This window comes from Lolium rigidum, chromosome 3 (assembly GCF_022539505.1).
Source record: "Lolium rigidum isolate FL_2022 chromosome 3, APGP_CSIRO_Lrig_0.1, whole genome shotgun sequence".
Classification (NCBI taxonomy): domain Eukaryota; kingdom Viridiplantae; phylum Streptophyta; class Magnoliopsida; order Poales; family Poaceae; genus Lolium; species Lolium rigidum.
In genome coordinates this window covers 71,950,935-71,965,098 of record NC_061510.1, presented here as the reverse complement: position 1 = coordinate 71,965,098, position 14,164 = coordinate 71,950,935, and the positions used below count along the sequence as shown (strand labels likewise).

Here is a 14,164-nt window from a genome sequence, read left to right as displayed (position 1 = left end):
ATTGCCGATTGTGGGCAATCGGCTCATTCCCGAATCCCAGCAGTGTCCGAAGAAGGGGCAGTCCCAATGCCCGGCGTTGTCGTCTTGCTCCCTTGATGCTTCCGTGGCATAGCGCTCCCGCTCCTCCTCATCGTGATCCTGCCGACGATATCTTCCGGCTTCTCTAGCCAAACGATCTTCTCTATCACCGTAATTGGGTCGCCGGCGTTGACCATACCGATTAACATATTTGTTGAGGAGGTGATCGAGAGGGGTCGCCGATATCTTATATTCTTCACCTCTCCCTCTCGTGACATAGCGCTTGCCATCATGACGGAGCCGATCGCGTGGAGCGGCCTCATCTCGTATCCTTGCCGTGAGAGCAGCCTGCCCTCATCTCCATCTTTGCCGCAGTGGTTTCCAAGTCCTACCATGTTGATGCTGAACGAGGGACCTGGCTGGCAACCTTCAGGGTAGATGATTTCTACCATGTTAACGGCGGGGAAGGGTTGGGTGTCGACCTTCATGGCGTACTGGTTGAAAATTAGTCGCCCCTTCTCTATCGCCGCTTGGATGTGCTGACGCCACACCCGGCAGTCGTTGGTGGCATGGGAAAGCGAGTTGTGGAATTTGCAATATGGCTTTCCATTTAGCTCCTTCGCCGTGGGGAACTTGAGACCTTCAGGAACCGTCAACTGTTTCTCCTTGAGCAGGAGGTCGAAGATTTGTTCAGTCTTGGTCACGTCAAAATCAAATCCCCTGGGCGGCCCTGGCGGCTTTACCCATTTGCAGTGCCACGTGGGTTCCTCCTCGCGTCCACTCAGCCACCGCTATCTCTTGGCCTCCCGCGAGCACTTCATCCTCCTCCGTATCGACCATGACTACCGCACGCTTGAACTTGTCTTGGTACAGGTCGGGGTGGCGCCTGTTCATATGCCGATAGTTTCGAACCATGTGCGCCAGCCGAGGGATAATCCGCTTGGGAGGCCATGTCCTTGAGCTGTGTTGCAAGGCCTGCTACCGCCAACTCGATCGCTTCCTTTTCAGCTTATACGAACCGAATAACATCGGTTCCTAAGATTCCTGAAGCGCTGGATGTATTCCGTCACCGTTTCCCGCGCTTCCGACGTAGTTGTGCTAGATCGGCAATGCCGTACTCGGAAGCTTCGTATGGTATTGCATATGGAACTGTTCTTCCAATTGCTTCCAAGACTCGGATGGAGTTCGCCGGTAGAGAGGTGTACCATCCAAAAGCCGATCCCGTGAGGGACTCGTGAAAAGAGCCTCACGCGTAGCTGATCCGACACCGAAGCCGGTCCTAGTTGAGCCAAATATCGGCCGACGTGCTCGATGGAGCCGGAGCCATCCGATCCACTAAATTTGGAGAAGTCGGGAGCCGATATTTTGGTGGCAGCGGGATCATCTCGTAATCGTCGTGGTACGGCTTGGAATAGCCGACCGCCCTTCTTTTCGGCATCATGCCGAACCGGTCTCTCGGCATGGTACCGATCCGATCCGCCGTACGGCCGTAGGAGTTGCACTCGAAGATTCGCCGGGGTGGCGTACTTGGCCTGCCACATTTGCTTTTCCAGCTCGAGCCGCCTGCAGGAGCTGGGCTCGGGAGTTTCGTCGGTGTGGCGTATTTAGCTAGCCACGTCCGCTCCGCCGCCGACGTTCCTCCCGTCTTCGCCGGAGTCCCCGATGTTGTGGCCTGGTTTGTGAGTGCCCGGTCACCACAATCCGGCACATACATGCATGCGTACCCATGAGGGATCTCCTTAGGCGCCTCCATTAAGAACTCGGTAGTCACCGGGGTCGCCACCAATTCGTAGACGAGGAATGCCGGTGTAGTCGGCACTTCAGCAGGTGCTGCCAACGCAAATGGCAGCGGTGGACGGGACCGGAATGGCAATTCTCCTTGATGCGTCCCGAGAGCTGGTCCCGACGGCGAGTACCGGTGGCTCATGATCTCCTGGATCACGCGCGAGCGACACGCTCCAAAGACGTTGACCAAGTTTTCGAGTGGCGGTGTAGCGAGTGAGCCACCGTGTAGTTGATCTCCTGCCGCTGACCCTCGGTGCGTTCCTCCGACGGGGAAGAAAGGTCTATCCCATCGAGTGCACTCTTCCGGTGAGAACCCCTTCCATCCGATGCCACCGTAACGGGTTCTCCGAAAAGAGCCGATGAGGTCGGCTTCGAGGGTAGCCTTGATCTCGTTGTATTGCTTCTTGAGGTCGTCGAGCGCATCCTCGTAGGTGACCGGCGTGCCGTCCGCCATCTCGGATGTAGATGGCGATGTGGTTGATGTAGACGATTGTCCCACCGGGCGTGCCGAATGTGTTGATCGCCAAAACCCACCGGCGGGCAGCGGCCTTGTCAACACCGTAGAGCCGGGGGAGCCTAGAGCCGCGGCTGGCCGAGACCCTCCGAGCGACGGCCCGCAATGCTCTTCTCGGTCACACGCGGCGTTGCGAAGTGCAGGGCGTGCCACCCGACCTATACCCGGTCGTGAAGGTGATGAGATTGCCTCGCTTAGTTTCCTGCAGGGCATACATGTAAACGTTAAATACGAGCCTCGATCGGCTCTCGGGTTATCTCGTGAATCGGCTCAAAGAGCCGATCCACCCATGATCCGTACGGGGTGTACGAATACTTGGTGGTCCCGCTTGATCAAGATAAAGCTAATGAGATCTATGACGATTTAGGGTTTTCACCACATAATCGGATCATCCTACTCCAGAGTTGGGCCGGATGGCCACGCACGGTGCTCGTAAGCCGATCCTAAACAAGGCCAAAAACCAACATGAAGTTGATCCTAGGAACATCCCGTTTAGGACTTGCGAACGCCACCCTACGTGCCACAGGATCCTCCCCCTTTGTAAGGCCAAACTATTGCAGATATTAAACTAATCCTTGTAGAACAAGGAGCAATCGTAACGGATCAGATCTACTAAATAAAGATCAAGCGGGGTGCCGCCCCCACACCCGGGATAGGCGTGAGGACGGCTAGATATGCAAGGGTTGCACTACGTAAGCATGCTTAAACGAAGAACAATGCTAACCCTAACACATCTAATGATAACTACGTTGCTCGCCATCAAAAGCGCTTCAGTACGAGCAACGCATGAACAACGTGGGCTTAGTGCTGCCTAGATCGCAAGATGCGATCTAGGCAAGCATGTCGCTTACCCGATAGAAACCCTCGAGACGAAGGAGTTGGCGATGCGCCGAGATTGGTTTGTTTTTGGGGTTGAACGTGAGTTGTTGTTTATTCCATAAACCCTAGGTACATATTTATAGTCCAGGGGACTTTCTAATGTGGACGTGCACTAAACCGTGCACGAGATAAACTCTAACTTCTAAATCGATACATAATTTATTCTACTAAGATACACGGGCTAACTAGCCCAACTCCTCCTTGCGAGGCCGCTTCATAGATCTTTCATATGTAATCTTCCAAGCCCATCTTGATCGCGGCCCACCTCTGGATTTGTCTAAAATCTGGTGATAACAGGATTATATAACTTTTATGCCTTAACTCCTAAATTATAACCAAGAAACACGCACTTAACAACCCTACACTCTAACTTTCTATTATCAACATGTGCATAAGAGTGTAACCAGAGTTTTCCACGTTAAATCTCGTGTTTCCCGATGTGATTTCCTTTTTGTTCTTCGTTATTGTTTGTCGTGTTTGTAACAGTAATAACATCTTGATTGTACTTTGTCATGTGGTTTTACTATTATTTGACCGTATTTATTAGGAATTCGGTATTTTTCCTATTTTTCTAAAACCAAACCCCTAAATGTTAGAATTCATGTGTTCCATCGTCCTCTATATTGCAGTTGCATTCGTAACTTATTTATGTGTTTTTCTGTTCCTGCGTTTTCATAATCAGTTCACATGTATTTTTGCACTAAAACGTATGTAGATAAATCTGTGATACTTAATTTGGGACGTAGGGAGTAGGTACTAAATTATTGCACGCACGCGCACAATTGTTTCTAACTCCATATGTGAGAAACAGCATATGCAATTAGATAAAGGCACACACATGGTTGGATTGTGTCAATTGTTGCAAAGCTGTTTTAGCTTTGGGGCAAGTAGCATACATGACAAGCGCTACATGGAAATGCATATCGCCATATCGGTTGGATTCGGTAGATGCATGCCTAGTCCCATTCCTCATGTACCCTAACCGGCCGTCCGGGCCCCAAATGTCATGTAGCTCCTTGTCATGGGAATCCCAGTGCAGTTCAGCTGTGGATTTGATCACACCAGGGTAGTAGGGCAACGCCTCAACTGTTCCTCCAACAGGAAGGCAGCACGTCGCATGTGCCCGTGGTGCACGTACCATTATTTGTCCAGGCTTTCTTTCATTTTTGTCCTTGCACGGATTATTTTGCTGGACCAATCTTCTGCTGATCATGCCATAAATTTCCATAGGAAATGTACTTGCATCAGCATTGGCTATATTTATCACATTGCACGTTGGAGACTTCATGGCCAACGGAAAGGGTACATGTTGAAATTTGCTACTAGTAGTAAGTATTGCCCTCCTGGTTCTTTGCCTTCTTGCCTGGAGAATGAAGCCTTCATGAATGGTACAGTACTAGCCACTTTTATGTCAAACTTTGTCAAGGCTTGTGCCTCCTTGTTTCAAAAGAAAAAAAAGGGCTCCTGCTTTTTTTTCGATAAAGGGAATATATTAATATCAAAAGATACCAATTACACCTAGCCTCTGCAACAACATCCCACCCTAATGGTAGTACGGATGCACACAACCAAAAAAGAGTAAAGAAAACTAAGAAATAAAAGTCCCGCTACAACCTTCTAGACCTAGCAACAGCAATACAACCACCACCGTGACAACACATGAAGTACAGACTCTCCAAAAGTGACGCCTCCAAGAAGAAAACAATGCACCAACGCCGTCGTCGCCCGACCAAAGGTCTTAGGATTTCACCCTGAAGATAGTCCTCACTCTCAAAACAATGCCTCCAACAAGAACATTGCGAGGCACAACCAGTTAAGGCCAGACCTTGGGTTTTCACCCTGAGAGGTAAGACTCTGAACTTCCCTCGTGCCGCCGCCCCCACATGCATACCACCGCTCGCAAGCCCGAACGCCAAGCGGATCCCTCGAGCATCACGTTGACTCGAACCTCCTTTAGTCAGTCCACCAATCCGGCCTTCATGATATTCCTTCTTCTGACTTCACCATGGACCAAAAAGTCACATGATGTCAACACAGAATATAGCTTCGCGGCGCTCCCTCCGGAACCAAACGGTCGAATAAAAACATGGGTGCGCGCGACCGAATACAACCCGATCCAGCAAACTGCAGGCAAAATATGCACTGTTCGATTCGCCAGCGGAGCTTTCCGGAACTCATCTCTCCAGCCAGATCAAAGCAAGCCGACCTCCGGTAGATCTTCATCTTCGCTTGCGAGAAATCCAAGGACCGCCACCAAAAACAAAGCAAGACCAGCAGCCCCCACGCCGCCAGTCCCTCCTTCCGGATCACCAGGGAAGAAGACGGCGGCGCGGATCATGCGTACCACCGCTGAACCGTCACCGGGGGCGGAGGCCGCCACCGCTCGACCGAATCCTCCATGGCTGCCGACGGAGAGCATCAGACCCCGGCCAAGTAGCCGTGCCGCCCGGCTTCCTCCACCGGCGCTTCATCACCTCCCATGGAACGCCACCGTGGAAATCCTCTCCTCCCCCTCGTCGTTTGACGGAAGGGGCGCCGCCACCGCCGCCGTGGCCGAGGCCGGGGCCGGGGCTGTGGCCGGGCTGGGGCCGGAGCCGGGGCCGAGGCCGGCAGCAGCGGCGGCTGAGGTGCGGCGGTCCGGGGGCGGCTGCTCGGAGCGGTGCGGGTAGATCCTCCGCCGCCGCCCGGGAGGGGGCGGGAGAGGAGGAGGCGGCGGCTAGGGAGGCACACGAGTTGATGTATTCTTTTCCCCACTTCAGTTACAATGATCATCATCGTGACCAGTAAGCAAGATCCTCCACTTCCAAAATGATGCTGCAAATGACGACTCGGGGAGCCGTGCCAGTGATAACGACAAAATGACACCTCGGTTAAGCTAATATTTTCTGCATAATCAAATCCCAGTGGAGTGATTAAAGAAAACATCCCAGCGACAGACATGCCCGAGGTCTCATGTGCTGTTGGACCCTCTTCTACAGCGCTGATCCTATTGCTAGCGTCCATCTAGACAGCTACTGATAATGCTAAATTAGTTACCGGAAAGAGTTGCTGCGATAAGATACCGCACAGACAGAGTCTTGGTGAGCATAGGAAACCATCTCGATCCAGTGGCATTTGATTACTAGAAGTGGAGCCTCAGTTCGAGATCCGGAAAAGATTCTTCTCATCGGTCTTCCAAGCTGTCAGTTAGAGAGACGCTAAACGCCTAAAACTTACCAGCTACTACGACCGTGGCGACGGCGTCTCGTTGCCAAGTCAATGGGCGTGTGGAGCTCGAGCATTTTTTTTTTCGAAATTTATCTTCAGCTACTACATGTAGGTAGCTAGAGAGTACATGCGCTACGATGATATCAGAGGAAAACACGAGACAGGACAATTTGGAGTGTTCTTTCACGCAGAAGATTCCCAGGTGCTGCGCAATGTACAAGCGCATCCTCAATTACCAACGTGTCATGTTGTTCTAGAAAGCTAGAGGCTACGTTTCAACGCATAATCCAGTTTCAACGCATTCTCCAAAGCTTGACTTGGGATGTTTGTTCCTAGTAGAAAGCTAGAGGCTACGTTTCAACGCATAATCCAAAGCTTGACTTGGGATGTTTGTTCCTAGTAGCTAAAAGATGGCTCAGGGAACAGTGAGGAGAAACAAGATCACCTCTAAACAACCTGGAGTACATCAAACACCGGATTTGCATCTCGGGTCACAGCTCTCTACTCCCCAGGTCCCATCTCACATATTTTGTTTGAACAAAACGGGCAATATTGCCTCATTTTCTTAAAAAAGGAGAGATTTAGCCGGTTAATTAGCGGCAAACAGGCCTTACAGTTTTCAGCACAAGAGAATTACAGGTATTCCCAGATCCCAGGTTTCTAGTGTCGAGTTAGAATGCAAATCAATCAGCCACAAGATGGCTCCAGATAAAAATGCTCCCTCTAGACCGAAACTAGCTCCCGCCTTTAGCCCTTAACCAACTGGTACTCACTATTCAACTCAGAATAGAAAATATATAGCACTAGGATGTCATGCTAGTTGAGGGGGATTCTCTTTGATTGTAGCTAAGGATTTTCTATAAAGTCAAACCTAATATTGTTTCCTTCAAATTTACACTACATGATTTCTATGGGACGAGTTTCTACAGAATATGATCCGATGAATGAAACAACTCAGAAATAATTCAATACATTCTCAACCCTACAAAAATCCTATGCAAATACCATGGATCAAAGGGGCCATAAATAGTTCACGTCCCCTAAGAGCGTCAACCAGTTAATTCAGTATGTTCCCTACAATATATTTGCAATTTGTGGCATAAACATAGCACTCCCTCCGATCCATATCAAGTGTTGATGATTTGGTACAACTTAAATCAGCAACACTTATTATGGATCAGATGGAGTAGAACAAATCTAGAATTCTCTTCCAAAATGTCCTCCACTTGCTTGAGGGGTAGATTTGGCATTATAGTTGCTGTGCACAATGGCATCAGATCGTATCATGATATACAGGAGAACAGGTGAAAGTTGCTCTATTTGTAGGGATCATAGCCCCAGGGTGGAATTGCAGCGCAGGCACCCTAAGGCAACAAAAAAGAACAGAGGATTCCTTTATGTAGCTGAAGAAGCACAGGTCAGCTGTACAGTTGCGGCAGAATGTTCCGTCAGATATTGAAGCTTCAGATCTTGTCTGCCAGTTCAGCTGGCACATTGAGATCAAAAAGAGCGCCGCCACCGTGAGCATCTCTTCTTTCTCTCTTGTGAGATGGGCGCCCGCTGTTATCAGAACTTGATCCGTGCAACTGAAGAATAGGTCGCTTTCCTGTCACAGATGAACCTAGATATGCAACAGAAACCAGAAAAGGTTAAATGGGGTTAACCTCTGTATGGTGATCCTATCAATTTCAGTGTGTGATAAGGAAATATTGCTTATGAATACCTGATTCATTACTGTATAAACCAGGCTGACTCTTGTGTTCATCCTGACTATGCTTCATAGATTGTGAACTTTGTTCATCAGAGTCCAAACAAATATGGAGTTCCGAGGCTCTATCAAGACCCTTGGATTTGTACGGAGCAATATTATGAGGCGTGCGGAGAGGATACAACAGATCATTCTCGATGCACTGATACCTGCAAAGCAATATAGTTAATACAATAATTTACAGACACACTGGCTTTTTTTTTCAATGCAACTGAAGGGATTTAGCCGAGCAGAGTTCTTACATTTGCTTGCAGAGCCTATCTACCACATTGGAAAGATTGATGACGTGCTTCATCGTATCCATAACCTCCTCATCACTGAAATTTTGAAAATCCTTCTCAAGGAAACCAGATAGTCTTTCAACGTTGAATTCTAACTGTTGTTGCTGATCCTCAAATAGGTTTTGCTTAAGTTCTCTTTCCTCAGTGGTCATCTCATCCTTGAAAATCTCATCACCAAACATGTAGAATGCAAAAGGATAAGAATATGCAAGAACACGCCTTGATCTGAAAAGCCTGTTCAGTCCATTTATCACCCAAGAGTAATCCTTTATTTTGGATTCCTTATTTTCAGAAATGGATATCTTCCACTGGATGTCACGCTTAAGCTTTGCTTCCTGCTTAAGAGAATCAGTGTGAGCCTTGTATCTATTGTGGTAGTGCATATATCTATACAGGTCTCGCCTTGCTTGCTCTGTCTTCGTTGACTGATCTTCTGTGAATCGGCCACAGCTGTGGCCACTAATACTTGACCATGTATGATCTCTACCAGTAGCACCACCACATAACCAACTGCATCCAAAAACATCAAATCAAATCAGCAAAATAAAACTCAACTTAATAAACAAGTGGAGAAGAAAACAAAATCCAGAAACACCAGAGAACATTTTTTATCACTGCAGCATTTAACTTGTGGGACAACATAGATGACACACCAAACAACATTAAATAATATTTATAACCTGCCAGGCACATAGTTATAGACGGCCTGTTATACCTGCTGACTCGTGATCTCTTGTACTACACTATGATCTCTATGTTTTCTATCAGGTACACACAAGAGTGCCCATATTAGCTCTACCAGAGAGCATGTTTGCAAAGAATACAACAATACACTCTGTTTATTGGCACAATTTGCAGAGAACTGATTTTGCTATTATACCGATAATGCATAAGTCCATTAGGCACCTATCCTACATTACTATAATATACTTTTCCTCCATATTCACTCTTCCCAAGTAGCGACAAGTGTCCCTAAAAAGTTCAAGCGGTGGTCTGCATGTAAGTATTGGATTGTAAATATCCAGCAAACTATGTCCTTTGAAAAAGAGCCATCAGAATCCAAGAGACCACACTACATACTTCACCAGCATCCAAGGGAACGCTAGGTTTCTCGGCAAAGGCAAGGCAAGGTTATGTGTTCGGTAGCGAGCGGCTAACCAACTTTGCCAAGCAAATTAGCCAGCATGGACTAGAAAATCCTTACCGCGCCCGGATAGCCAATTCGACTCTACTCCGACAGCAAGAAACAGAAAAGGTAGCGTTTGACTTCTGCCTTGCGAATGAACAAAGTAACTGTCCCTAGTATGTGCTCATTTGTGGCTGGCAATGCTAGCCATAGCTAATAAACCAAACAAGTAACCTTAGCCAAAACAACCTAGCCGGCTAATGCGTAGCGTTTGACTTCTGCCTTGCGAATGAACTAAGTAACTGTCCCTAGTATGTGCTCATTTGTGGCTGGGAATGCTAGCCATAGCTAATAAACCAAACAAGTAACCTTAGCCAAAACAAGCTCGTAGCCTAGCCTAGCTAAGCCGGATACTTTTCCTCCATCTTCACTCTTCCCAAGTAGCAACAAGTGTCCCTAAAAAGTTCAAGCGGTGGTCTGCATGTAAGTATGGGATTGTAAATATCCAGCAAACTATGTCCTTTGAAAAAGAGCCATCAGAATCCAAGAGACCACACTACATACTTCACCAGCATCCAAGGGAACGCTAGGTTTCTCGGCAAAGGCAACAATTGCCTCGTTGGGCAAGGTTATGTGTTCGGTAGCGAGCGGCTAACCAACTTTGCCAAGCAAATTAGCCAGCATGGACTAGAAAATCCTTACCGCGCCGGGATAGCCAATTCGACTCTACTCCGACAGCAAGAAACAGAAAAGGTAGCGTTTGACTTCTGCCTTGCGAATGAATAAAGTAACTGTCCCTGGTATGTGTTCATTTGTGGCTGAGCAAACAAGTAACCTTAGCCAAAACAACCTAGCCGGCTAATGAGTAGCGTTTGACTTCTGCCTTGAGAATGAACTAAGTAACTGTCCGTAGTATGTGCTCATTTGTGGCTGGCAATGCTAGCCATAGCTAATAAACCAAACAAGTAAACTTAGCCAAAACAAGCTCGTAGCCTAGCCTAGCTAAGCCGGCTACCCCCCCACCCCCAATCATACTATTTACATCCTGATATTGGAGAAGCTAGTTTGGGAACTCGGTCTATCTAAATATTCAGTAAATAATATTGCCAATAATTTGAACATCAATCCATTGAAAGTGCAGTCATGTTTTATGTAAAAGCAGGAAAGTAAGAAGTCAAACGGAAGTAAAAAATAATGTGGAACGTTGGTTTGTGTGAGTAAGTATTAAGTAAAATAGAACAACATATCAATATAACAATAGCGCAGAAGTAGCTGACAACAAACAGTATTTGTATGTAAAACATAAATGTTCGAGCAGAATATGATATCTCACCAGAATGCCTGTCCACATATACATGCAACCAGGTTACAGCCACCATTCTTCTCCACGGGTTTGTGGCACTTGGGACAGGGCTTAGTATTTACAGTTATCCAGTTCACAGTCTCTGATTCATCACGACATTTCTTGATCCAGAGCTCCCACATCACGCAGGAACAAGGTGAATGTGCCTCCGAGGAGCAATTAAAACAAAACTGGCGTCCACATGTACATTCTACCTCACAATGTATATCTCCTTTGACGCGTATAGCATTTCCACAATGCGGTGTGCTAGGGCACCACTTGACAGTATCATTGTCCTCAATATAAGATTCCAGTAAAAACCTCTCAAAACGCTCAGCAATATCTGGGCGCTTTGCACTAACTAGCTTCCGGACTAATGCTTCATCACAGATGGCATTGCATTTTGGAGCCATGCAATTGACACGCCGACTCTGCCCCTCATTTATTTTCACAATGAAATATTCTGTCCAACCTGATGAAATGCACATATTAGTGGCTATTCAGGAATATGTTTTGATATAGCAATGCTAGTTCATAGGGTGATTAGTTGTTCCTTTTGGTGTATGTGGTGGGAGTGGGGGTAGTGGGGTATATAGAGACTTGTTTTGTTGCTATGCTGATATACTCTTCAATGGTTTGATCCTGATTTTGTAGTGATAAGGTTACATGAAGGAACGTAATGACAGTTCTTGTGATTATGAAGTGATATCCCTTGCCTCCCTAGGTTGATTTTGTGCACAAAGTACAAATACAGATGTTCTACAATCATACACAGCTTAATGAAGATGATAAGTTGCACCATTTTCTCGTTAAGTAAAATGTACTGTAAGATGTTTGCTGATTTTTCACTCCTAACATACGAATGCCGGACTGCTGATTAGCACGGTTGTGAACATGAGGGTCATTCTCCCTCAAAATGCATCATGCAATCGTTCTACCAGGAGTACTTAGACACCGAATTTGTAGTGATAAGATTACATGAAGGAATATAATGGTTGTTCTTGAGACCATGAAGTGATATATCCCTGCTTCCGTAGGTTACTTTTTTGCATGAAGTACAAACACAGATGCTTCAGTGGTATAAAGTTTAAATGAAGATGATAAGATGAGCCATGAAAGTAAAATAGTAAAGCATTTTGCTGATTTGTCACTCCTAGCATATGAATGTCAGGCAGATGACTAAGTGATTAGCACAGTTGTCAATACGTAGGGCATTTCCCCCAAAAATGCATCATGCAGTCATTCTACCGGCATCTAAAAGCTTTAGGTAGCACATATGCAAAGCTTCATATAATACATAACAAGCACACTTCCTTTGTTCCAAATGAGTAAATACTCACAATCATTGCAGTAGTCGTGGCCGCAGTCCATATGGGAAGCGGCCGAGAGGGGCACGTCGTCGTAGCAAACATTGCAGGTGACCTCCGACGAAGAGGGCAACCCTGCATTACTAGCAGGTCGGAGAGAGATACCAGCCTGGGAGAAGAGCCTCTCCCTCCCCTTCTGATCGAGCAGCTCGAAAATCCTCTCCACGTCCCAGCGGTAGTGGATGAGCAGCGTCCGGGCATGGTGCTCCTTCAACCCTAGCAGCTCCATCACCTTCCTCAGATCCTCCCTCTGCAAACCGCAACAAAATCACAAAAGAAAGTGTCAGCACAAAGAAAACGGCTTACCCCCCCCTGGAAACCGAATGGGAGGAGCCCGCAGGCCCCCGTAGTCACCTGCGCCGCCAAAAGGTATTCTTTGGTGATCACCTGCAGGCACACGCAAGGAGGAATCCGTGAGGAGGAGAACCAATCAATCAATCAATCAATCGGGGGCGGGCAAGGGGGAGACGAGCGGGGGCGTACGGAGGAGGCGGACCAATGGCAGTCCTCGAGGTGGCCGTCCTCGAGGACCTGGAGGACGGACTCCTCTAGGGCATCGTCCTCCTGATCGCTGAGGTAGCAGTCCTCGTCGTCGTCGTCCTGCTCGGGCTCCGGCGACGACGCCGGCGGCGATAATAGTTCCTCGGCGTCGCGGCCCATCGGGTGGGCGACCGATCAGATCAGCCGAATCGAACAACCGGCGGTGGAGGAGGAAAAATAGGGGTTTGTAGATTGGCGGAGGGAGTCGGCGGGGAAGGAAGATTGGGGCCGGGAAGGGAAGGGGAGAAGGAGTCGGAGTCGGAGACGGGGACGGGGGCCGCCGCCGGAGAAGCTGGGAGGGAAGTGGAGGGGGAAGCTGAGGTGTGGCCGGAATTGGGGAAGGACTGCTGCCTTTCGGCTGCTGGTGCGGGTGGAGGGTCTAAGTGTAAAACTGGCACGCACCGTTTTGATTTTTTTTAATGGAATCTGGCACTGGCAGACACCTATGCTCATCCTACGTCGGCCCAGCCGCCCAGCCGTCAGTTTGGGCTTGTGTAGCAGGCTGGGCTTAGAGCATCTCCACTCGTTGGCGCTCTTCACGCCTAAATTCGGTAAAAATTTCTCTGGATTAGAGGAAAATTTGGTCTCGGGAGCGTCGAAATTCTAGCCGTCACCCCGGCAGGACATCCCCAACCTCGGCCAGTTGACATATTTCAAACAAATTCGACATAAAATTTAACAAGTTCGACAAACAAGATTCAGAAAATTGCTGAAACAAATTCGACGAAAATCAGTACAATGTTTAACAAGTGCTGAAACAAATGAAGCACACAATTTCACAAGTTTTGAAACAAATTAATAAAGACAGACTAGTTGGCGTCGGCGTTGCCTCGGAGGTCCATATGTGCTCCACCAGATCATCTTGCAACTGTTGATGCATTGTAGAGTCTCGAATCTCCTAGCGCATAGCAATGAAGGCGGCACATGATGTCGGCACCTGGTGATTAGGCTGTGTAAGAGGACCCTCTCTCTCATATGGCGCTTCTTGCTCAGCCAGAGGAACCGGATGTTTTCGCTCATTTTCAATAATCATATTGTGTAAGCACACCTAACAGTTCGTCACCTCCCATATCTGATCTTTGGACCAAGTCATAACGGGGAACCGGACGACAGCAAATCTCTACTGGAGGACACCAAATGCACGCTCGACGTCTTTTCGGCAAGCTTCTTGTTTCTTGACAAACTCGGAATGTTTGGGGGTGCCGGGTCTCGAGATAGTCTTCACAAATGGTGCCCACTTTGGATAGATACCGTCTGCAAGGTAGTATCCTTTGTTCTAGTGCCAACCATTGATCACATAGTTCACCGGGGGAGTATGACCCTCAACAAGCTTGGAA

The 14,164-nt window shown here is 47.9% G+C and overlaps 1 protein-coding gene across 1 annotated transcript; it reads right to left on the bottom strand.

The window, feature by feature from the left end:
* Positions 1-7,618: 7,618 nt before the first annotated feature.
* On the bottom strand, positions 7,619-13,189 carry LOC124701778 (probable E3 ubiquitin-protein ligase ARI2). The gene is made up of 7 exons (XM_047233877.1): positions 12,771-13,189; positions 12,642-12,674; positions 12,261-12,537; positions 10,912-11,392; positions 8,414-8,962; positions 8,127-8,320; positions 7,619-8,024 (listed from the first exon to the last, which is right to left on the bottom strand). Exons 1-7 carry the CDS (start codon positions 12,945-12,947, stop codon positions 7,867-7,869), a joined length of 1,869 nt encoding a protein of 622 aa, XP_047089833.1. The 5' UTR covers positions 12,948-13,189; the 3' UTR covers positions 7,619-7,866.
* Positions 13,190-14,164: the final 975 nt, after the last annotated feature.